The sequence below is a fragment of the Tenrec ecaudatus genome, chromosome 7, assembly GCF_050624435.1.
Source record: "Tenrec ecaudatus isolate mTenEca1 chromosome 7, mTenEca1.hap1, whole genome shotgun sequence".
NCBI classification, from domain to species: domain Eukaryota; kingdom Metazoa; phylum Chordata; class Mammalia; order Afrosoricida; family Tenrecidae; genus Tenrec; species Tenrec ecaudatus.
In genome coordinates, this window is record NC_134536.1 from 88,460,785 (window position 1) to 88,487,240 (window position 26,456).

Sequence of the window (26,456 nt, forward strand, 5' to 3'; positions counted from 1 at the left end):
ATATGTATACGTATATCAATCATTGCTTGGTCATTAGGTTTATTGGGGACTATGAACTACATAAAAGAGCCCTGGTGGCATAATGGTTATGAGGTGGTCCACTAACTGTAAGGCTGGCAGTGTGAACTCACCAGCTGCTTATCGGAGAGGTTCTCTACTCCTGTTAAGGAGTTACTGTCTTGGGAGCCCACAGGGGCAGTTCTACCCTGTCCTTAGGGTTGCTGTGAGTCAGCATCGACCGATGGCCGTGAGTGAGTTTGTTGTTAACGGACTACCTGGAATCCGGTTGCAGTAGTGGCTTACAAATTGGGCTGCTTGCTAACTGTAAGGTCAGCAGTTTAAACCATTCAGAGGGAGGAAAAAGACTTTCTGCTCCCATAAAGATTTATAGCTTCAGAAACTTCAGGGAAGTTTTACTTCGCCCTATTGGGTCTCTGCATGGAAATGGTAGTGGTTTGGGTATGGAATATATATGTAAGTGAAATCGACAAACAACTCAAATTATCGACAGTAGTGAAACATTTAATTAATTTAAAAAAATAGTCCTACTGTGTTGCTAACTGAAATGCCTCCAGCAGTTCTGAAGGAGAACAGCCCTGGTGATCAACTTTAAAAAATATTGCATCCAGAAAAACCCTCTGGGGCACTTCTACAATTTAGAACTGCTCTAAAAAGCAAGAGTATCCTTGCATCTTAAAGTAGCATTCTTTACCCAATCACAGTGCTTCTTCAGTTGAATGTTTTTCTAAGGACTTTTACCAAAATTTCCAACATCAGTGGAGAAACATTTTGGAGTTTATCTCTTTGTATCTACTTAGGATGTTTGAAATCTCATACTAATATATTGGGTTTTATGAAACTCTTGTATAGGATCCATTCAGAGGGATCATTCCTTTGATCCTAAGACCTGATCTAAATCTAGGCAATGATTTCAGAGATGGGAAAAAAATTATTTTTGTCATTGTGAGGCACTTTTCATTGTCTTCAACATTTTGAAGGCACTTAATATAAAATAATAGGAAATATGGATTTTTTCCATTTTGAGTTCTGATTATGGTCTTTTAAATGGTATTTTCTTCATATTGATTGACTTGAATATTAGCTGTTGAGGACTCTGCTTCTATGATAATGACTCAGTTAATTATTGAGAGTGAGAGAACTTCTTAACATTATTTCATTGAACATTTAGAATACCTTTCACTTTTGCTGTTAAATGACTTAGTATGTACGAGATCTATTTATATGTTATCCTTACATTTTATATATTAAATAAGATTTTAGTGCATTAGCAGTATTCTTTGTTCTGTTTCATTGCATATCCAAGCAAATGTTTGGTTAACTTTGATTCTAGTTCTTTTAAACATCTAAATTAAAGCTGTGTGTAGCATGTACAGTAATACTTAGTATGAACTGCAGCAGTCCCATGTTGGAGCACAGGGGCTGTTCCGTCTCTGCATGTTTTCTGGACCATCAAGTAAACGGTGTTAATTAAGGCGAAACACCTTGGGGTCTTCTCTAAAGGGAACCTTGTTTTTATCTGGGTGTTCTCTCTGTCTTTTCCTTAAATAATTTCACATATCTATTATTGCAGAGGTAGCCTAAGTTTGGATGATTTCCGGTAAGTGTAAGACAGCATGTGATTCTTTTCAGCATAAATTTTCTGTCCAAGTCCAGAAAATATACCCATAACTGAAAAGGGGGAGAAATACAAAAACACTCTATTATGCCTTTATAACAATTCTTTGGGGGGATAGCTCTTTAAATTAGCTCTCTTTTATTCTAGATGCCACCTCTCTGAAATACATGAAGTGAAATACATGTAGCATTGTTACATGTCATAAAACAAAAAATGTCTTGATGCTTGTTAAAGATTTTAATGATTTGTTTTTTCACTTAATATCTAAGTTACCAAGACTGTTGATGGGGATTCCACCAGTCATAATTGACTTGATTGCAACGAGTGATTATTCTTGCTAAATTACTTGTAAAATTATTTGTTTAATAGCCTTTTTAAAATAAGCATGAATAGTGTTTCTGTATTTCTGAGCATAATCACAACTGAGGCATTTTAAGTATATGTTATATTAAAAAAAAGTTCAATTGTTTTATAACCTATCTAGATTCTGGACTTTAGAATAATCTTGAGAGATAGTCTAGATTCTACAGAGCTTAATTATATTTTTTCAACATATTCATATTTGCCTTTAGGAGCATTTATTTTTTCAGAGAGAACTGTGTCTATAATTTCTGGATTTTTAAGAAAACACTAGTTGCTTCTTTAAATAAAATAAGCTTTGTGTTTAAGTGCTCTTTTTATGATGTACTAATTAACATAAATTTAAAAATAATTTTAGTAATTTTCTGTGATATGTAAAATATAATTTTCTCTGATATGTGAAATGTACAATTCTGTCCAAAGTTGGGCCTATATCAATTTCCATAAAAACTGAATTGCAGTAAACAACTTAACTTTACTAATAAGAATATTTGTTATCCTTTGATTTTGACCTTCAAAGCAAACTTTTCTCAGATTTTGAAATAGCCTATTTTACTTGGGTATTTACTTCAAATATTATCTCAGCTTACATAGTGAACATGTTTGTTTTAAAAATAATTTTATTGACGGCTCGTACAACTCATCACAATCCATCCATCCATTGTGTCAAGCACATTTGTACATTTGTTGCCACAATCACTTTCAAAACATTTTCTTTCTGCTTGAGCCCTTGGTGTTAGCTCATTTCCCCCCTCCTTCCCTCATCCTTCCTCCCTTATGAACCCTTGATAATTTATAAATTATTATTATTTTTTCATGTCTTACACTAAGCAGTGTCTCCCTTCACCCACTTTTCTGTTGTTTGTCTCCCAAGGAGAGGGTTATATGTAGATCCTTGTGGTTGGTCTCCCTATCTCCCCCACCTTCCCCTTACCCGCTTCCTATCGCTACTCTCATTATTGATCCTGAGGGGTTTATCTGCCCTGGATTCCCTGTTTCCAGCTTTTATCTGGTCTAGCTGGATTTGTAAGGTAGATCATGATAGTGGGGGGAGGAAACATTAAAGAACTAGAGGAAGGTTGTATGTTTCATCGGTACTATACTGCACCCTGACTCGTTTGTCTCCTCCTCACAACCATTCTGTAGGGGGATGTCCAGTTGCCTACAGGTGGACTTTGGCTCTCTACTCTGCACTTCCCTTCATTCACAATGATATGTTTTTTTGTTCTGGGTTTTTGATGCCTGATACCTGATCCTATTGACACCTCATGATCACACAGGCTGGTGTTCGTCTTCCATGTGGACTTTGTGGCTTCTCAACTAGATGGCCACTTGTTTATCTTCAAGCCTTTAAGACCCCAGACACTATAGCTTTTGATAGCTGGACACTATCAGCTTTCTTCACCACCTTTGCTTATACACCCGTTTTATCTTCAGCGATCATGTCAGAAAGGTGAGCATCATGCAGTGCCAGGTTATTAGAACAAAGTGTTCTTGTGTTGAGGGAGTACTTGAGTAGAGGCCCAATGTCCATCTGCTACCTTGATTCTTAACATATAGACATGAGTACATATATCTATTCCCCTCTCGTTATATATAAATATATTTACATGCCTTTATTTAGACCTCTATGAATGTCCTTTGCCTCCTGGTTCTTTCCTGTTTCCTTTTACTTTCCTCTTGTCCCATCATCATGGTGAACTTAAATCTTAAATAGAATAAAAAGTATTTTTATATTTGTTAATTTATGTGACAATAGACTGGAGTAGTTTTTAATGTTAATAAAGTTACATATTTGTTTCTTTTAAATCATTTTATTAGGGGCTCATATAACTCTTAACACAATCCATACATAACATCAATTGTGTAAAGCACATTTGTACATTTATTGGCCTCATTATTCTCAAAACATTTGCTATCCACTTAAGCCCCTGGCATCAGGTCCTCATTTTCCCCTCCTTCCCCACTCCCCCCTCCCTCATGAACCCTTGATAATTTATAAATTATTATTTTGTCATATCTTACACTGTCCAACATATCTCTTCCCCAACTTTTCTGTTCTCTGTTCCCCAGGGAGGAGGTTACATGTAGATCCTCCCTCCACCCCCTGGTATCGCCACTCTTATCACTGGTCCTGAAGGGATCATCCACCCTGGATTCCCTGTGTTTCCAGTTCCTATCTGTACCAGTGTACATCCTCTGGTCTAGCCAGATTTGTAAGGTAGAATTGGGATCATGATAGTCGGGGGTGGAGGAAGGTGAATAGTGGGGGTGGAGGGAGGGAGCATTTAGGAACTAGAGGAGAGTTGTATGTTTCATCGTTGCTACACTGCACCCTGACTGACTCGTCTCCTCCTGTTGTATTCTTTTTTAAAAACTTAAATTTGGTGCATTTGCTTTTATCCTTTGTAAACTCTTTTCTGTGATGTTTTGTCCTTTTTTTATTACTTGAAAGTTAAATATATTTTCTACTTTATTCCTCATTTTAATAGTTATATTAAAAGTTTTATTATGACCATAGTGTTGAATTTTTAGACGTTCAGCAGTGATCCAAAATAAATAAACTCATTGCCATTGAGTCGATTCCACCCCATAACAAACACTGTTGGCAGGGTACAACTGCCCCTGTGGGTTTCTGAGACTAACTTTATAGAGGCTTAGAAAGCCTCAAATTTTTTTTTTTTTTTTTGGAGAATGACTCATGGTTTTGGACTGTTAACCTTAAGGTTAAGCCATCCAACAAGTAAGCACTATGCCACCAGGGCTCCTTATTTGTCAATGGTAAGGAGCATAACTGCTTTTCTGCGTTAAATACTAAGTTCCTTCTGAAAATGAAGTACATAGAAGGTCATAGTTTTTCTGAGGCAGTATGTAATTGTAGTGGTAGAGTTGTTCCCAGTGAATATTCCATTTTCACTGTTGGTCTTACCACATTTTTATAAGAGTGTACAGGCCATCTCTGGTTCATGAAAAGTTCTTTTCCTAAGTCTGTCTGTAACAGTTCATATATCGTTCTGTTGTATGTCCGTCATAATATGTGGAGTGGAGCTATCTATGCATAAGAGACATTAAAGAAACACTGCCAAATTGACTAAAACATCTTACATACAGTAACAGTAGTAATTTTGATTCACCTTGCAGATGAGTGTCCATTTTGCGTGTGCCTCGTATTTTTAATATGATCAGCTTTATGGGGCTTGCACATAAATCTGATGCTTTAACCCATGAATTGGCTATATTTTAAAATATGTATTGTAAGAACTATATACTATTAGAGGGCTCTAACCTTATTAGGTATTTACTGTTTTTAAGGTAATAGTAGCTCATTTCAAATCTGTATTCATCCCTCAAATTTAAATTTAAGTACTATAGCTTCTCAGGTGTTAAAACTTAGTCTGTGACTTGTAACTTTCAAAGTGGTGTTTACCTGTTTTACATTTTGAAAACAAACTCTCTGATTATTGTCCGGAGCAGTGGTTCTCAACTTCCTAATACCGTGGCCCTTTAATACAGTTCCTCATGTTGTGGTGACCACCAGCCATAACATTGTTTTTGTTGCTACTTCATAACTGTCATTTTGCTACTGTTAGGAAACAGGCGACCCCTGTGAAAGCATTGTTGGGCCCCCCAAAGGGGTCGTGACCCTCAGGTTGAGAACCGCTGGTCTGGAGTAAAATAGGTTTTGTAAAATTTGCTATGTATTTAATAGATTTTTTTGGTGTAATATCTAGGTGCACACAGAAAAGAGGAGAGTCATTTGGAATCAGCAGAATAGGTAGCAAAATTAAAGGAGTTTTCAAGAGCACTACATTGGAGGGAGCAATGCTGCCTAATTATGGGCTAGCTGAAGGGGAAGATGACTTTGTAAGTAAAATTTCTTCCATTTGATGTATGTTTAATTTCACATCTACTGTTATATAAAAGTTGGACACGATGGCTTATTATTTTCCTTTCCTGTATATTACTTCTTCCTTCATACTTTTTTCTAATCTCTATTCTTTCATTAGTTATTGTTTAATGGCTCTAATCATATTTTGAATTCCTGAGTTGATTGTTACTTACTAAGACAGAATACCATATATATTCGTGTATATGCCGAGTTTTTCAGCACATTTTTAATGCAGTTTTTGTGGTGAAATTTAGTGGGTTGGCTTATCCTCGAGTGTATAGGATAGATTCTGTTAAACTGAAATACTTTTTGACTACTTTTGTCTCCAGTCTTATACTCTAGAGACATAGATTAAACCCACTGCTATTGAGTCTAATCTGACTCATGGCCACCCTAGATAGGCTTTTGTAGGCTCTGTATTTCCCACAGAGGGACTGGTGTGTTTGAACTGTTGACCTTGCAGTTAGCATCCCAGTTTATAAGCCTGTACACTGCAGAGCTCTTTTCTAGAGACACAGAGTTGCTAATGAACACCCTAAAGCTTTAGGTCTGTGGTCAAATTGTAGTCTGGATCAGCAGACTCAGAAGCAGCACCTGAAAAGTTATTCTGAATCTGGCGGTTAGGCCCATCCTAGACCTGCTAAGTCAGCGTACGCATTTTGACAAGATCCCCAATGGAATCATAAGCACATTTACCTCCCTGGATGTCCTTCCTTTCTTACTTTACTTTATAAAATTCATATCTATCAGAACATAGCCCCCAATGTCATTGACTTTATTTCAATCATAGCAACCTCATGAGACAGAGTAAAACTGTGCCACACAGATGACCAACCACATCACTTCCTGGCAGTGGGTTGGAAATGCTGACTTTTTATCTAGCAGCTGAATGCTTTAATCACCGTGCCACCAGAGCACCTCAAAACACAGCTGCTCTCTAAGTAAAGTTGAACATTACCTCCTTGTGCACCTATCATATCATATGTGAATGCTTGCACAATATTGTATGGTTGTCCTTCCTCCAGTCAGATGCATGAAGACAGATTGTTGCATTGTGTTTTCATTTGTGAAATACACCTTGCGTCCTCATTTTGCCTTTCAGTCACTCTAGGGTCTGGAATAAAAAGAGCATTAAGATAGAGATTTTATTCTTAAGCAGTTCAGATAATGGGGGGCCGAGGGGCAGGGAGCAGAGCTGGATAACTGGCTGAGTATAACAGGGAATTGGCATTTGGGGAGCAGAGAGGAAATAAGGATTGACAGTGACCAGGAAGAAAGTGCAGAAGAACAGTAAAAAAGCCCCTACTCCTCTCCACCCCTTCCTTTTGACCTCCGCCCCGGTCACTTGATGAATTGTTAATTCATTATTCATATTTTGGAAATTCTATACTTCAGACTTTTTCATAATGCAATTAATTGCACTTAATAGCCTACAGTATATTGTAACATAACTTTTACGTGCTCAGGGAAACAAACAAAAAACTCGTGACTTGCTTCATTGTGATATTAGTAATATTTATTATGAGGGTTAGGAACCAAATCTGAAATATTTCAGAGATATGCTTGTGTAGAATATTCACTGATTTGGATCTACATATAACCCCTTCTCTGGGGGACACACAACACAAAAGTGGGTGAAGAGAAATGTTGGACAGTGTTAGACATGACAAAATAATAATTTATAAATTATCAAGGGGTCATGAGGGAGGGGGCAGGAAGGGAGGGGAAAATGAGGATTTGATACCAAGGGCTCAAGTAGAAAGCAAATATTTTGAGAATGATGATGGCAACAAATATACAAATGTGCTTGACACAATGGATCTATGTATGGATTATGATAACAGTTGTACGAAACCCCCAATAAAATGATTTAAAAATATATTCACTGATTCTTCATAATAATTAAAATGAGAAATGTTTAGGTTATTAGTCTAGAAGAAAATCAGTTAAAACTTTTTTCCTTTTATAATAATCCAAAAATAACATTTTGTTTGTTTTTAAAAATGTGGGTAGAAGAAAGGCAGAGCAGAGGAGGGGTTCTCTTTCAAAGTAGTGTTTATTTATATATTCTAATTTTAAGAGTATTTTAGTCTTAAGGTTTTCATAATACAGGCACAGACATATTATGGCAACAGATGTACAATATTTGTTTTCCATTTTGCAAGAGTTTTATTTTTTTTAATTTTTTTGTGGTGATGATTGTACAACTGCTTTCAGTGTTTAAACCATTAAATTGTATATGTGAATTCTATCTCAATAAAACTCATTTAACTTGATCATTCAAAAGTATAAATAGCATCTATCATTGATCACATACTAGGGGTGCCCAGAAAAAAAACAGAATCATCTCCCCAAATTTAAGTATTTAAAAACAACCATTATCATTTTCAAAGTACTCTCCATTACACTTAATACATTTGTCAAGTCTGCAATTCCATTCTTGGAAACATTTTTCTTTTTAAATTAATAAATCTTTTTATTGGGGCTCATACAACTCTTATCAGAATCCATACATATATCAATTGAGTAAAGCACCCTTATACATTCATTGCCCTCGTCATTCTCTAAATTCGCCTTCCACTTGGGTTCCTGGAATCAGCTCGGTTTCCTTTTTTTCCCCTCTACCCCTCCCTCCCCGCTACCCCCTCCCCCCTGCTCCCAGATGTACAATATTTGTAAAGCACACTCTATTATGCTTTACAAATAATTACATTTTGTAAAAGGTTTGTGGCATCAAATAAGTTTGCCAGTACCATTTTTTCCAACAACATGTGCTCATTAGTGTCTCTCATATGATTCTAAACCAGCGGTTCTAAACCCCTTACGGGGGTCGAACAACCCTTTCTCAGGGGTCGCCTGATTCATCACAGTAGCAAAAGTACAGTTATGAAGTAGGAATGAAAATAATTTTATGGTTGGGGGTCACCACAACACGAGGAACTGTATTAAAGGGTTGCAGCATTAGGAAGGTTGAGAACCACGGTTCTAGATTTTTTGATGTTATTGCACACTTAATAGGCTACATTATAGTGTGAGCATAAGTTTTATATGCTCAGAAAAATGAAACAAATACCACTCAATGTATTTTTATATTATCTTTATTATGATGGTCTGGAACCTAAAATATCACCCAGGTGATAAAAGTAGAAAGAATTTTTAAATGCCACCCATATCCTATCATCCAATAACCACTACTATTAACATTTCATTGTTTCTTTGAAAAACCCAGACATTGCTGTTAACTTGATTCTAACTCATTGTGACCTTACAGGATAAAGTAGACTGCCTCTCTAGGGTTTCCAAAGCTGTGAATCTTTCTCTCCTTCTCCCAGAGTTAGACTGTGCGATCAGGGGTTTGCTCTCTTGCTTTCTTTTCACCTAACATAACAAAAGCATTGACCCATGCTGTTGTGAACTTTAGAAACCATAATGTTTGTCGGGAAGATGTGCCTTCTATTATTTGTTTTTCCCTATTACTTGAAATACAATCTGTACTTTTGTTTCAGGAATAGGTGGCTATAAAGGCTCAGATTTTTTTTAATAATGGCACAAGGAAGAGGGAAATAATTGGTTGAAAGCAAAGATAATAAGAGAAATAGGAGAAGCAGATAAATTTATCTTAAATATGCTCCTTAGTAAATCAGGAGAAGATAGGCTACCTACCTAGACTGAGATGGTGCCACATTGGCTTTATGTAGAGGGCACTTATGGAGGCAAAGCTAATGAGACTTCATCTCATGTATTTTGGACATGTCAGGAGAGACTAGTTCCTGGAGATGGTCTTCGTGTTTGGTAAAGTGGAAGGAGAGCAAAAAAGAGGAAGGCCCTCAACAAGATGGGTTGACCCATGGCTACAACAGAGGCCCAAACATAAGAACGATTGTGAGAACCAGGTAGGGTTTGGTTTTGCTGTATAGAGGGTCGCTCTGAGTGGGAACTGACTTGATGGCACCTAACAACAACATGGAAGTTTGAAGGAGCCCGCGTGGTGTACTGGCTAAAGGGCTTGGCTGCTAATCTGAAGGTCAGTGGATCAAACCTACCAGCTTCTCTTTGAGAGGCAAAACATGGAGAGCCTGCTTTTATAAAGATTCATAGATTTGGAAACCCTATAGGGACAGCTCTACTTTGTCCTATAAGGTCAGTATGAGTTAGAATCAAGCTAACAGCAATGGGTGGATATTGCAAGTTCTTTAGGTCCTGGGAGAAGAAAGCCAGAAGCTTAGCATTTTTCAAAGAGAAAGGGTCCCATCTCCCTTTTAGTCTCTGCCTCTCATTCCCTATCCTCTGGACGAAGCATCTCTTTGGAAACCAAAAAAGTCATTTCGATTTCTCCTGATTTTACTTTTTTAATCACAATGTTTACATATTATCAAATAATATTGAGGGAATTCCTGAAAATTCTTAGGGATATATTGCCCTAGATGTTGTAAATATAGAAACCATTTAAATGGTAGGAGTAAAAAAATTATCAAAATTTATGAGCTATTTTTATTTAAGAAATAATTTTTTTTTGTTGCTTTTAGCTTACCCATTTCTCTACTCATTAGCAAAATCCATGAACAGTGTTCAGTTGTAATGACCATGTTAAGGAGGTAACTCTGACCCACGCAGGTAAAACCTACCACCAGCCATCTGTTTTTATAGTTTATCTTTTAGGCCTTGAAGATTTTTAAGGTCTTGCTTTGAATAGACCATTAAGAAGATCTCCCTAAATCATTAATAGTCTTATTGTAGACTATTGAAAAGCCAGGGTGGGATAAGAACAAAAACAGAGAAATAAAAAATAAGAACAGGATAATTCTCTGGGAACTTTTGTGTGGTGGTGTTTAGGTTTAGGTGTGGGAGGAAAATAGAACCGCGAGTTAGGTGGATGCTAGAGTGGTAGAAGCACTGCCTTTCCTTTGTGGATTTATTCTGACCAGGTAATCAGATTCCCTTAGTCTCAACTTTTGATTGGTGTGCTTAAAACAGAGCTGCCCCAGATGGGTTTGTTTTATTTATTTGTTTGCCCCCTTTATTTTATTTTATTTTTTTTTAGGTTTAGTATTTTTTTTTTAATTTTAACAATTTATTGGGGCTCATACAATTCTTTTCACAGTTCATATATATACATACATCAATTGTATAAAGCACATCTGTACAGTCTTTGCCCTAATCATTTTTTTCTCTTTTCTTCTTTTACATTTTATTAGGGACTCATACAACTCTTACCACAATCCATACATATACATACATCAATTGTATAAAGCACATCCATACATTCCCTGCCCCAATCATTCTCAAGGCATTTGCTCTCCACTTAAGCCCCTTGCATCAGGTCCTCTTTTTTTTTCCCCTCCTCCCTCCCCCTTTCCCCCTCCCTCATATGCCCTTGGTAATTTATACATCGTTGTTTTGTCATATCTTGCCCTATCCGGAGTCTCCCTTCCCCCCTTCTCTGCTGTCCCTCTCCCAGGGAAGAGGTCACATGTGGATCCTTGTAATCATTTCCCCCTTTCCAACCCACTCACCCTCCACTCTCCCAGCATCGTCCCTCACACCCTTAGTCCTGAAGGTATCATCCACCCTGGATTCCCTGTACCTCCAACCCTCATATGCACCAGTGTACAGCCTCTGTCCTATCCAGCCCTGCAAGGTAGAATTCGGATCATGGTAGTTGGGGGGAGGAAGCATCCAGGATCCGGGGGAAAGCTGTGTTCTTCATCGATACTGCCTCACACCCTAATTAACCCATCTCCTCTCCTAAACCCCTCTATGAGGGGATCTCCATTGGTCGACACTTGGGCCTTGGGTCTCCACTCTGCACTTCCCCCTTCATTTAATATGATATATATATACATATATATACATACATATATACATATACACATATATACACATACATACACACACTTATATCTTTTTTTTTTTTTTGCATGATGCCTTATACCTGGTCCCTTGGGCACCTCGTGATCGCACTGGCCGGTGTGCTTCTTCCATGTGGGCTTATTTGCTTCTGAGCTAGATGGCCGCTTGTTCACCTTCAAGCCTTTAAGACCCCAGACACTATCTCTTTTGATAGCCGGGCACCATCAGCTTTCTTCACCACATTTGCTTATGCACCCATTTGTCTTCAGCGATCCTATCATGGAGGTGTGCAGTCAATTATATGATTTTTTGTTCTTTGATGCCTGGTAACTGATCCCTTTGGGACCACTCGATCACACAGGCTGGTGTGTTCTTCCATGTGGACTTTGTTGCTTCTGAGCTAGATGGCCGCTTGTTTATCTTCAAGCCTTTAAGACCCCAGTCACTATCTCTTTTGATAGCCGGGCACCATCAGCTTTCTTCACCACATTTACTTGTTCACCCACTTTGGCTCCAGCCGTTGTGTTGGGAGAGTGAGCATCATAGAGTTCCAATTTAATAAAAGAAGGTATTCATGCATTGAGGGAGTGTTTGAGTAGAGGCCCAAGGTCCTTCCGCCACCTTAATACTTGACCTATAAATATAGACACATAGATCTATTTCCCCATCCTCCTATATATATTTGCATGTACATGTCTTTGTCTAGACCTCCATGAATGGCCTTTGACTCCTAGCTCTTTCCTCCATCTCCCTTGACTTTCCTCCTGCCCTACTACCATGCTTCATCGCCACCTGGGCTAGAGTATACCTCTTCTCTAAGCAACCTAACCCTTGATCATTTCCCACCAGGCCTGCCACTCCCACTTCTCTACCCTTTGGGGTCCCATGTTTTTCCCTTGTCCCTGGGTTTGTTAACACCACTTCCTTACCCCCCCCTACCCCCCCACCCCAAGTCCCCCCAAAACTGTCGGTCCCGTTGTTTTTCCTCCAGATAGTTCATCCAGCCTGTCCTATTCAGACAGACCTGTGGAGTCACTAACATGCACGAAAACTAGACAGAGGAAAACAAAGCAACAGTATACAACCAGACAACAAAACAACAAAAACAAACCACTGACAAAGAACAGAATAAAACAGTTCACAAGAGAAAAGCTTGTAGTTAGTTCAGGGATCGTTTGCTGGCCCTTAGGAGCGTTTTCCAGTCCAGTCTGTTGGGGCACCACGCCCTGGCCCCGAAGTCCACTTTCAGCATTCCCTGGGGACCTTGCCACTCCATTCCCTTGCTGTTCCGCTGCACTCCCCCAGTGATTTGCCTCGGTGTGGTGGGATCAGGTCAGGTGCAATTCCCACACTGTGTCTCCGGTGCTGTCCCCTGTATCGCCCTTAGTCACTGAGGGGCATCATGTCTCATAGTGGGGCCAGCCATGTTGTTCTCTCTGTGGACTGGCTGCTCTACTCAGGAACATCATCATCACGGCCTGGTGGGCCAGGCTGTGCTCCACTCTCTCCTCCTGCCCCTTCATCTGCTCCCGTGTGCTCTGATCAAATATGTTTGCCCCCTTTAACAAAAATTAGAAATGTGTATATGTTTGCGTATTCTCTTCAAATTTAATGAATGAGACTTTTTCTTCTTTCTATTTATATACTTCTGTTATTTATGGTTTTGGTTTTTTTTAAATCATTTTATTGGGGACTCGTACAACTCTTGTCACAGTCCATACATAGATACATCCATTGTGCCTCAAGCACATTTGTACATTTGTTGCCCTCATTCTCAAAACATGTGCTTTCTACGTAAGCCCTTGATATCAGCTTCTGATTTTGTCCCATTTTCGCTCCCCCCTACCTCATGAACCCTTCATACTTTATAAATTATAAATTATTATTATTTGGTCATATCTTACACTATCTGATGTCTCCCTTCACCCACTTTTCTGTTGTCTATCCCCTAGGATGGTTTTGGTTTTTAACAAGTCAAAAGTTTTCTAGTAATATTTTTAAACATTATTATTTTGGAAAATTATATAATTAAATCTTTAGAAGGAAAATATTTTTAAAAATATTTCAAGTCCACAGAAATGAAATTGATTCAGCCTTTTTTGTCCCCTAGTTTTTTCTTACTGCACAAAGTGTGATTATTATGCACATTGATTTTTTAATTGTTTTATTAGGGGCTCATACAACTCTTATCACAATCCATACATACATCAATTGTGTAAAGCACATCTGTACATTCATTGCCCTCATCCTTCTCAAAACATTTGCTCTCCTCTTAAGCTCCTGGCATCAGGTCCTCATTTTTCCCCTCCGTCCCCACTCCCCCCTCCCTCATGAACACCTGATAATTTAAAAATTATTATTTTCTCATATCTTTCCCCATCCGACATCTCCCTTCACCCACTTTTCTGTTCTCCATCCCCCAAGGAGGAGGTTACATGTAGACCCTTGTGATCGGTTCCCTCTTTTCAACCCACCCTCCCTCCATCATCCTCCCAGTATCACCTTTCACACCACTGGTCCCAAAGGGATCATCCTCCTTGGATTCCTTGTGTTTCTAGTTCCCATCTGTACCAGCATACATCTTCTGGTCCAGCCAGACTTGCAGAGTAGAATTGGGATCATGATAGTGGGCGGGGAATACACATTTAGGAACCAGAAGAAAGTTGTGTTTTTCATCATTACTACATCTCACCCTGACTGGCTTGGCTCCTCCCTGAAACCTTTTTGTAAGGGGATGTCCAGTGCCCTACACATGGGTGTGGGTCTCCACTCCGCACTCCACACCTCATTCACTATGGTAAGTTTTTTGTTCTGATGATGCCTGATACCTGATCCCTTCGACATCTCATGATTGCACAGGCTGGTGTGCTTCCTCCATGTGGGCTTCGTTGCCTCTGAGCCAGATAGCCACCTGTCTACCCCCAAGCCTTCAAGATCCCAGACGCTGTGTCCTTCAATATCCGGGCACCATCAGCCTTCCTTACCACATTTGCTAATTCACATGCTTTGTCTTCAGTGGTTGTGTTGGGAAGGTGAACATCATAGAATGCCAATTTAATATAAGAAAGTATTCTTACATTGAGGGAGTAGAAGCTCAATGTCCTTCTGCTACCTTAATAGTAAACCTAGAAATATATGCACATAGATCTATTTCCCCATCCTCATATAAAAATATATTTGCATATATACATGTCATTTTCTAGACCTCTATAAATGCCCTTTGCCTCCCAGCTCTTTCCTCTATTTCCTTTGACTTTCTTCCTGTCCCACATCATTCTTAGACCCCATCAGGATTTCAGCAATTCCTCTTGGTTACATTACCCTTGATCATGCCCTACCAGGCCTCCCACACCCTCCTGACAGCCAATTTGGATCACTTGTTGTTCCCTTGTCCCTGGGTTTGTTAACACCACTTCTTTACCCCTACGTCCGCCTCTCCTATGTCCCCCAGTAACTGTTGGTCCCGTTGTTTTCTCCTCCAGATTGTTCATCCAACCTATCTTAGTATTTTTTTTGATTGCTTCAATTCTTTTTTTTAAATCATTTTATTGAGTCTCATACAACTCTTATCACAATTCATGATTACATCAATTGTAATTACACACTTACATATTTGTTGTCCACATCATTCTAAAAATTTGCCTTCCGCTTGGTTCCTGGAATCCGCTTCTCATTTTCCTTTTTCCCTCCCAGTCCCTGCCAACCCCCCTCCGTCATGAACCCTTAATAATTTATAAATTTTTATTTTATCTTATCTTACACTGCCCGGTGTCTCCCTTCACACACTTTCCTGTGGCCCATCACCCAGAGAGGCGGTTATATGTAGATCCCCGTGATGGGTTCCCCCTTTCTACCCCTGCTTCCCTACCAGTATCACCACTCTCACTGCTGGTCCTGAGGGGTTCATCTGTCCTAGATTCCCTGTGTTTCCAGATCCCATCTGTACTGTGCATCCTCTGGTCTAACCAGGTTTGCAAGGTAGAATTGGGATCATGATAGTTGGGGGGAGGAAGCATTTAAGAACTAGAGGAAGGTCGTGAGTTTCATTGCTACACTGAACCCTAAGTAACTCATCTCCTCCCTACTATCCCTCTGAAGGGATGTCCAGTTTTCTACAGATGGGCATTGGGTACCCGTCATACGCTCTCCTCATTCACGATAAGATTTGTTTTCCCCGCCTTTGTTGCTTGAAACCTGGTCCCCTCGGCCCTTCATAATCACACATGTTGGTGTGCTGCTTCCATGTGGGCTTTGTTGCTTCTGGGCTAGTTGGACGCTTGTTTATTTTCACGCCTTTATGTCCCCAGACACTATATCTCTCAATAACTGGGCACTATCAGCCTTTTTGACCACACTTACTTATGCACATATTCGTCTTCAGCGTTTATGTGGGGAAGGTGATCACACAATGATGGTTTTTGTTCTTTGGTGTCTGCTACCTGATCCCTTCAACAACTCGTCATCACACAGAGCCTTTTCTTGTTCTGGGCCCCACTCAACAATGGAGGCTTTTCGTGTCACTTGATAAATAGGTCGAAGTAGAACACCCAAGTGAGGAATATGTTGCCTCCAAAATCCTAAGAGGCCTACTAGGTGTTGTGCCTCTTTTTTACTCTTTGGGGGAGCTAAATGTAATAGCTTATCCTTCACTTTAGTAGGAATATCTCGACATGCCCCACACCACTGGACCCCTAGAAATTTTACTGATGTTGATGGTACCTGAATCTTTGTTGGGTTAATTTCCGAACCCCTTATACGCAGATATTGTTCTAATGTATCTAGAGTCTTTAATACATCCTCCTTAGTGGGTCCAATCAGCATAATGTCATCAATATTATGGACCAGTGTGCCATTTTGTGGAATAGACAGGTAATCAAGGTCCTCGGACTAAATTATGGCACAGGGCAGAAGAGTTGATGTACCCCTGGGGGAGAGTTGTGAAAGTATATTGTTGCCCCTGCCAGGTGAAGACAAACTGCTTCTGGTGGTCCTTTGAGACTTGTTATGGAGAAGAAGGCATTAGCCAGATCAATAGCTGCATACCATGTACCAGGAGAAGTATTAATTTGCTCAAGCAATGTAATCACATCTGGGAAAGCAGCTGCGATTGGAGTCATCACAGTCCAACTCCTAGCCTCTATGCCATCGGACTCTTAAATAGAAAATGTTAGCACACTAATTCTTATTTCCCAAATTCTTACAAAATTGAACATTCAAAAAATATTTGTGTATTTTAAAATAATTTTTCTAATGGTTTCTGAAATATCTACTGTATATTTTCTATTTTATTCTTATGTATTAGGTAATATAATAAATCCTGATGGTGGTACTAGTAACGTTAAAAATTAGTTATCACCTTTTAGTTTGCTAAGTCTTAAAATATATACAGTTGATATAGATGTATTTGTTTTAGAATTGTAGCTCATATGCTATGTAGTTATAAAGTCATTAGAAATGCTAATTAAACAAATGATTATTTTCTAGATTGAAGAAGGCATTGTTGTAATGGAAGATGATTCCCCAGCAGAAGCTGTCAGTACCCCTAATACTCCCCGAAATCTGGCTGCATGGAAAATAAGCATTCCATATGTCGACTTTTTTGATGATCCCTCCTCTGAAAGGAAAGAGAAAAAGGAGAGAATACCTGTGTTTTGTATTGATGTTGAAAGAAATGATAGAAGAGCAGGTAGGAATTTTTATGAATGCTTTTCTTAAAAGATGTCCATTAGTCTTGTTATCAGGTATCATAAACATTGTGTAATTTCTGACTACTGAGTATGACTGCATATTTAAAAGTTAAGTGAACAGAATAGAAAGTTGAATGAAAACTTTGTTTTAATATTTTCAGTTAATTAACCCATTCAGCTAACACCTATTAAGCACTGACAATCTAGGGAGGCATTTAAAATGATGCGCTTTTTTTTAGGTTTATTTGCTATCATCATTAGCTATTATACTGAATATCATTAAAGCATACAGCAATATGTTGGGTAGTATACCAATCTAAGACAGCATTTCCTCTCCCTTATTATAATGGGCTCTTTAGAGTTGATAAAGATATTTTAAATTGCAACTTTGTGACAGTTTTGTTCATGTTTTACTATGTTATTTTTCTTTTGTTATTACAGGTATTTTTTATAGTAGAAGTATCCATAGCAGGAAAGTAGTCACCTCCTGGGGCTTTGAAACCCAGAGGTGGGTCAGTTGATATAAGCAAAAGCAAAAAAAAACAACAACCCCAAAATATGCAGATTATGGGAATGATGACCAGAAAGAAAGAGAGAGAGAGAGAGAGAGAGAGAAAGCAAGCAAGCAAGCAAGCTCAGGGAGAGGGAAATAATCTGTGAGGAAACAAAATTACAATGTTAGAAGATGGTTTTGTGAGAGCGGTGACTCATAATGTGGAAGTCAGTACCCATTATTCCTCTTACTGACTTAAACAAACAAAAAAAACCATTTTCTGACTGTTGAGAAGCTGATCCTAGTTGAAGAGTGTCCAGGTAGCCCCTTGGCAGCCCCCATGGTAACGGCTAGGCAGCTCTCTCTCAGCTTCTGGTGCAGTGCTCTCCTTTTGCTGTGGCTGCTGCCAAGGCTTGCTCTACCTGTTGTTTTAGCTCTGCATTCTAGCAGGTCTACCCCAAACCATTGTGTGTGTAGGCTTTGTCTCCTGATTCTACTGATTGGTATCTAAAGTGTTGGAAAGAACTGAAAAGAAAGCCCCTTGATAGATAGCAGGTTCAGCGTCTTCCTGGATCTAGTGTGTAAAATATGTTTTTCCCCATACTGTTCATCTCATCTGTTGAGAAATTATTGAAAACATTTGACTGTTTTGATATAAATTCCCTTCAATATAAATCTGTGAGGAAGTAGTAAACTACTCATTTATATGTGATACACTTCAATATTTTGAGTATCCATTCCTTTTTATATTTTTGGTAGTCATCTGTAATTTTTGTTTTATTTTTTACGTGTTTGGCTTAAAAATGTAAACGAAATTGGAACTTGTAAAGACAATTTTTGCCAACTGTGCATCAGACTTGTCTGTTGTAATATGTTCTTAGGCAAGCATGGCCTGTGAGGGAGAGTGTCTGTCGGTTACTACCTTGCGTGTTTGTGTGATGCCTGGAGTGGTACAGACAGTGAATGCACTCTGCCTCTAACAGGTCTCCTCAAGAGACTTGAGAAGAAAGGCCTGGTAGCAGTCTCCTCATGAAACACCGGCCACTGGAAACCCTGCGAGTGTAGTTGTGCTCTGACCCACTTATGTGCGTCCCCATAAGTCAGAGTTGATGAACAGAAACTGGTTTTGTTAATTTGCTTACATATAGCACTCTTGTAATTTCAGGTTTTAAAAATCAAAATGCAGTCTTGAGGACAAGTCACAAATGTCGCTGCTAGGGTTCCAGTTCGGTTTACCCCTCAAAGCCACCACTCGTTTGGCATACGTTGGTGGCTTGCATGATTGCAGTGCTGCTAGGGAACGCTGCCACTGGCAGTTCATCCATCAGTGTGGCCACCAAGGTGCGCAGGTTCCAGAGGACTAAGCAGAATGGGAAGAGAAGAAGAGGCGATCCACTTCTGCAAAATTAGCCCCTGAAAACCTTATGACGGGCAGGAATGGGCTTCATTCTGTTGCATACAGAGTCACTGTGAGCGAGAACCAGTTCCATGGCACCCATCCTCATCACCAACATTCCAAACAAAACGTGCTTAAACATGGCTCTGCCGTCAGTGGGTGGCTGCCAAGTTAATGCCAAGGAGGCCACATCTGACAATGTCCGGCCTCAGTAGGGAGTGGAATCCAACCCCATACAACACACAGCCAATTACAACAATGCAGAAGTCAGACACGCTTCCACCCTCTGTCCTGTTTTACCCAGTCTGACACCAGCTGTTCCTCCTACAGCACTGGGTTTGATAACTCATTGCAATGGCCACATAGAACTCACACACAATTATGGAGGTTTGTTAGGGAAGATAACAGGTTACCACAAGCCCAGATCAGAAACATTTAGGATACAGCTATTGGTCCACAGCATCCCCTCTTCTCATCCAGGATGTGTGTCTCCTCAGCCTCTCAGCAACATGGTCTTTTGACTTCTGCCTTGTGCTGTGGGCTGGGAAGCTTGCTTGGTACCCTCTCAGTCTCATGGTCTCGGGTCTCTATTCTGCAGCGTCTGGTGCCTCTGTGGTCTTGACCACTTCAGACAGGGGTTTCACAAATACGCCATTGGAGGCTCTTCTTTCCTGATGTTTCCAAGAGTCTCCTGTTCTTGCTTCTGAGATGGGTCACTTAAACAGAGGAATGACACAACTGACCAGTCCTCCAGCTAAAGTCTTCTATAATTTATTTTTGTGGGCCCCACCAGGCATTTGGTAGGAATTATTGAGAAATGGACAAAAGAGCCATATTTAGCAATTTCATTTCAGCACAGCTGCAAACAAGCTCTCTCGGTAATTCATTTGTCTTAGTGTCCTTAGGGTTCCAAAAAGAGGTCACATCCAAAAGTGGCTTCCGAGGGAAGTTAAAGTCAAGGCAGAAGGCTATGGTGGCCATTTCCTAGACTCCCAAGGGGTAATCTTCAGGGATTTTCTTGAAGGACGTGGGATAATTATGGGGGCTCATGAAGAAATCTTCAGAAAATTGAAAAGTGCATTGAGGGAAAAAAGTGGCAGGAAGATTGCACCTTGGACTGTTTTCCATCAGGACAATGCGCTGGCTCCTTCTTCGAGTACAGCACGGCTGTCCTGTAAGAATTCCACTGGGAGCCATTACCTCTTTCCCTCCGCAGCCCGGGTCTTGCCCAGTCAGCCTTCCTGTTCCCAAACTCCTCAGTGGGTCAAAGGAATATAATTCAAGTTCCTTAAGGATGCCAAAATTGCTCTTTTAACGTGGTATAAATGAAATAGTACAAAATTTTTAGGGGACAGTTAGAAAGACATAGGTGGAGAATATATCAAGAAAGAATAGCTTCACATCTTAATATTTACTTTTAGCAAAGTGTTTGATGACTTTGTAACAATATTTTTAAGATCATTTTATTGGTGACTCTTACTCTCCATACATCAATTGTATCAAGCATATGTATACATATATTGCCATCATTATTTTCTAAACATTTACTTTCTGTTTGAGCCCTTGGTGTCAGCTCCTCTTTTTACCTTCCCTGCCCCCTTCCCACTCAGCATGACCCCTTGATAAATTATAAATTATTGATATTTTCATATCTTATACTGACTACTGTTTCCCTTCCCCCGTGGTTGTAACAATACTTTTTAATTTAGCCTTTGTAAAATATTGGCTTTCCAGACTATTGTCGAAGAGGAAACTTGGGACTTGTTTTATATGTTGTGACTGTATCAAGTTGACATTTTATCTAAGTACAGTTTTGTATTTTTGTGGATGTGGTTGATTTAATCCATTTCTTTTAAAAAATAGTTTACTGGCATATGCTTCATGTGCAATATAATTTAATCATTCAGTCATATTAAGAAGATCTGTGTAATCATCACCACAGTCCATTTCCATTTCAGAACATTTTTTTTAATACTCCTTGTTAGCTCCCAATTTCCTCACTTTTTCCTGAATGTAATTTTGTATTCTGTGAGTTAGGTTGACTTGATCCATTGCATTTGTAAATCCATACTAGAATGATAGGTGATGCTAAGAATAGAATTTAATATTGGGGTGGTGGTGGTACTTACACACTGTACTGCTTACTCTGGCTATATAAAGGGTTTTGTGTGAATTATTTTAGGTTATCAAAAAACCCAGGCCAATTTCATTGCCCTCGAGGCACTCATGGTGATCCCATAGTAGAACCGCCCTCTGGGTTTCTGACAGTTAGATCAGTTCACGGGCTGGCATTCTCATCTGTATCCTACACAGCAATTGGTGGGCTCATCATAGCTCAATGTCTAGCCTGCTGTAGCACCAAGACTCCTTGTTTTCTGAGTGAGGTGTGAATGTTCCCACTCTTTTAGATCTAAGCAAAGTGAGGTTAGTTGTCCAAGACAATCTAGTTAGTAAATAGTAAAAAGGGAATTGGAATAGGGAATCATAATTTCAGGGAGTCTCTGTCCAATTGATAGTCCATAGCCACTTGTGGCCAGTAAAATTTAAACTTGAATGTCATCCCTGCTTGGGTGCATTTCAAGTACGCAGCAGTCATTAGGTCCGTAGATGTATCAGTCATGGTCGACACAGAGGACATTTTTATAATTACTTAAAAGTTTTTTTCAGCTCTGCGATTCCATTGTGAATAATTCCCCCCCCCCCCCGACACAAATACACCTAACTACACAAATAGGTATTTAGCAACCTTTTCTAAGTGAATTAAAATATGGGATAAAAGACGTTAATAATGTGGTAACAAATAATAAGTTGTTGGGACCCAAATAATTTCCAGCTTGGTATACTTAAGGTGTTAACTATCATATCTTCTTAATTGTAGGTTGTAAAAGTATTTGTTACTAAATATATATTCATTTAATTTACAGTGGGACATGAGCCTGAACATTGGTCTGTTTATAGAAAATACCTTGAGTTCTATGTTCTTGAATCAAAACTAACAGAATTCCATGGTAGGTTCTTTTTTAAATAAAACTTTATGTATTATCATTAGCCTAGAAATTTAGCTTTTTGACAATGACTACCAAAAGCAAATATAAATCAGTCTTAGAAAAAATGCAACCACAATGCTCCTTAGCACCAAGGATGGCAACTCTTGGGCTCGTTTGGATATGTAATAAACACTTTGCCTTTTTAGTTCTTTCTCTTATTTATTTTAGTTAATGTGAAAGTTAAAAAAATGTTTTCAGGCATTTTTTGAGTAGGCTAGTGAGTTTGATTTCTGTATTCCGAGTTTTTCTTGTGAAAGACTAGCGTGCCCCTTGAGCTAGCTTTCCATGGGTTCTGAATTGGGAAGAGCTGCAGCTCGTCTCCCTTGGTCTCAGAGCTAGGCCTGGGATGAGGAGCTCCTCCGAGGAGGACAAAGAAATGCAAATGCTTCCTTGTTATCTTGGTTGTGAGTCTTTCTCTTTGCCAATTTGAAGTAATGCCATCCATGCCTTGTTCTTTCCTTGAGAACTTTTCTGATTGTTATGACTAAGAGAAAATTTCCCCAGACTTTAAATCGCTGATGAGCCAAAGTTAGTTGCATTCTTAGTGCTATATTAATTCCTTTTTGATACTAAAATTTCCAAAGTCAGCCATATTTAAGAAAGCTTCATCTTGGTTTTTAAATTATGTTTTCATGTGTGTAGCATTGGCAAAATACTTTTTTTTAAACAAGGAAGTGTATATTTCTTTAAAGATCTTCTCATGGGATTTTCCCAATCTTAAAATAACCTCATGATAAAAAAAATAGAGCTGTTTTAATAAAATTATTTTAATAGTATACAAGGCTAATAAGCAAATCTGTCAAGGACGAGTGACTATTGATAGAGATGAATATTTCGGACATCAATGTAGGCTTAAATTCTTTAATCTGAACTTCTGAATGTCAGTTTGTTTTTTAAGTGGAGTAAAACATAATTATAATTTTAATATATATTAATTTCAGGCACGTTTCCTGATGCTCAGCTTCCTTCCAAAAGGATCATTGGTCCCAAAAATTATGAATTCTTAAAGTCAAAGAGAGAAGAGTTTCAGGAATATTTACAGGTATGGCACCAACTATACCATTTAATATGGAACATTGTTACCAGTTGCAGTCTCTTATTTGCCCCCTTTTGTATCGGCATGCTTAACTTTTTTTGGGGGGGGAAATCTATCCTTGTGGATTTTTAAAACTCTGTTTTCTTCTTGTGTTTTAAATTGGTAACTAATGAAATACCAGATATTTTGCTAGGGAAATGTACATTGGGCTTAGTTAAAAAATACTTGGTGTGGGATATATTTTGAAAAGGAGAAATTTTTGTTATAAGACATTAAATGTATTCTAAGAACACTGGGTAAGTTTTGTTAATGTTTATCTCCCTTTTTGTTTGGTTTCAGTTCATTTTTGGCACGTTCTAAACTTTGGATTCCACGTAGTCCTCAGTCCTTTTACCCTTCTGTGCACGCGTTTTGGGATCTCTCAACTCTGTGCCATTTACCTCTTAGAATTGAATTTCCATGGTTCTCAGTATGTGCACATTGTATTATATAAACAATGCATTTGGTATGTTATACCAGTAGAGGGTGCAATCATTCTAATAACTACTTGTTTAAGATATCTGGCTTTCCAAAATTTACTACCATCTTTCTTTAGCAAATGACTTAAGACCAAAAAGAGAATACCTTTGTTGAAAAAAGAAAGTCTCTCAAGTTTAGGCATGGAAATGCACAGTTTTTGTTAAATATTAATTCAGTAAAATTTGGTTACCACTCAAAAAGATTACATTTTTCAGTTAAAACATTCAGCCGTATTAGAGGTATTTAAATTTTATTTCCTCTTCTTGAATAGTCAAAAGCCTTTAACTAGAAAATAGTTCCGATATAATTGTTTTATAGTATGAATTGAAATATGAAATAACTTAATTACTGCAAGAATATTTAAACATGACAAATGAAGTGGCTTACAAAATTAATGGGAAAATTACATTAACTTTAAATTCCATTATTCTACTTAACTGTTTGAAGCCCCTCATATTAATTTGTATCTTTATTGATACGGTTAGTATATATTTTGAATAGATTGATTGTTTCTAATAATTAAATAATTTACTTTAGAAATATTTTCTCATGGGTTTCAGTTCGATATGATGGCATTACTATTTGAGGCACAGTGGTTAAAGTGCTCCCCTCTGAACCAAAAGTTATGCGCTGCAAACCCTCCAGCCACTCTGGGGGACAGATTTAGCAGTCTGCTTCTGTACGGACCAGCGATGGTGGAAGTCCTGGGAGGCCTTCTCCTCTGTCCTGTAGGGTTACTGAGTCAGAATCTACCAGCCGCAATGGGGTTGATAATGATTTTTTAAATAATAGATTTCTGTTCTTAAAGTTTTTAACTACAACATAGTTGTATTGAAATATTAGGTAAGATTCTTAATTTTGTCTTTAAAAAAGTCAGTTTGTCTTGTAAGAAAATAGTACTATAAGAATGGCAGACAACAAGTTTTTCTAAGGAATTACTTCATGTTTTCACATTTAACTTTCTGCAGCACCTTTTTTTTGCTGATTTCTTTTCATTATCAAGGAAGTTGGGTATTATGTATAGTAAGAATCATTTTATAGTTGAGAAACCCAGAAATAACAATGTTTATTCTTTGGTGCTATCAGATTCTGTGCTAATAGACGTATAGTGGCAATATCAAGTAGGTAGTGTTGTTATTCCCATTTTACAGATGAGGAAACTAACTCTTGGGTGATTTATGAACTTTTCTAAGATTACCTAGTTAATCAATGGAAGACCCAGGATTCAAGCAGATATGCATCTGCGTATAAAGGCTGAGGTCTTACACACCATGCTGTGCTATTCCCTCTGTATTTACAGTCTTTTTGGCTTTTGAAAATCAAATTGGCCTTTTAGGTTTAAATGTTTTTCCTAGTTTAAAAAATTGCTTTAATATCATTTTGGTAGCATTTCATGATTTTTTGAATTGTCTTCTTCTCTCTCTCACTCTCTTTTCTTTTTTTTCAATTCATTCAAGAAACTTCTCCAGCATCCAGAACTGAGTAACAGCCAACTTTTGGCAGATTTCCTTTCCCCTAATGGTGGGGAAACACAATTTCTTGATAAAATACTGCCAGATGTAAATCTTGGTAAGTTAGTTTAAAGAATCATATACAAGAGGATAAACTGGAAAGAACAAATTAGCATTTTCAGATTAAGTGTTTTAAAACTATTTATTTAGATAGCCAGGTGTCAAATTTCAAAGGCCTTTATTATCGCTACCTTGTGAAATAGGTTTTCAGATAAATAAATCAATTATTGGGTTAGCATGAAAGAGGCAGCATGGAAGAGGATACTGGAAGCAGTTAGAATCCTATCTGAGACTAAATCTAGCGTAAGACCATGGATGTGCAAGACCATTTTGAGAAATTATAAAACTATTAAGCAATATAAAAGAAGAGCTGTGTAAACTAAATTCATTTTTATGGTTTCAGGCTGAAATATTATAAAGATGTACAGTTACATTTTAGATGTAATTTAATCTTAAGTCAGTATCAGATTTTGTGTGTGTGTGTGTGTGTGTGTGTGTGTGTGTGTGTGCCTGCCTTGATTTTGGCATAGGCCAAGAATAGCTAAGACTCCTTAGAGAAAGAACTTTGGCTAGCGCTCTCAAATGCCTGGGTTTATACTTTCATATCATTGCTAGTGTTGTCGGTTGCTACCAACTTGATTCTAATCCTAGATGATAGAATAAAACTGCTCTGTGGATTTTGTTTTATGGCTGTAATCTTGCAGGACATGACTTTCTTTATATTAACATTTTAATGGGGGCACGTGTGGACAAAAGTGGTGCTGGCTGTCTCTGTTTTCTGTGTGAACACACTATTCCACGCTGTCCCACCAGCAGTGGATGAGGGCTCCAAGTTTTCTTCTTCCTCTCCAGCATTTGTTATTTTCTTTGTGTTGGTTTTCAGCTTGGCTTTCAGTGTCTGTTTAAGGTGGTATTTTGTTGTTGCTTTGATTTGCATCTCCCGATGGCTAGTAATTGTGTGTATTTTTATATTCTTGTTGGCCATTTGGGTGTCAGCTTTGGTAAACTGTGTTTGCTGCCTACTTTTCTTTT

At 38.4% G+C, this 26,456-nt stretch overlaps 1 protein-coding gene across 4 annotated transcripts in view; it reads left to right on the forward strand.

The window, feature by feature from the left end:
- SNX14 (sorting nexin 14) overlaps positions 1 to 26,456 on the forward strand; it is a 97,270-nt gene that overhangs the window by 55,688 nt on the left and 15,126 nt on the right. For 2 of the 4 annotated variants that reach the window (XM_075554812.1, XM_075554809.1), the window contains exons 16-21: positions 1,592 to 1,618; positions 5,728 to 5,860; positions 17,220 to 17,421; positions 22,236 to 22,319; positions 23,300 to 23,400; positions 25,371 to 25,482. In XM_075554812.1, coding sequence (XP_075410927.1) covers positions 1,592 to 1,618; positions 5,728 to 5,860; positions 17,220 to 17,421; positions 22,236 to 22,319; positions 23,300 to 23,400; positions 25,371 to 25,482 — 659 coding nt within the window. The remainder of the gene's footprint in view (positions 1 to 1,591; positions 1,619 to 5,727; positions 5,861 to 17,219; positions 17,422 to 22,235; positions 22,320 to 23,299; positions 23,401 to 25,370; positions 25,483 to 26,456) is intronic. The other 2 variants (XM_075554810.1, XM_075554811.1) reach the window with 1 other exon arrangement.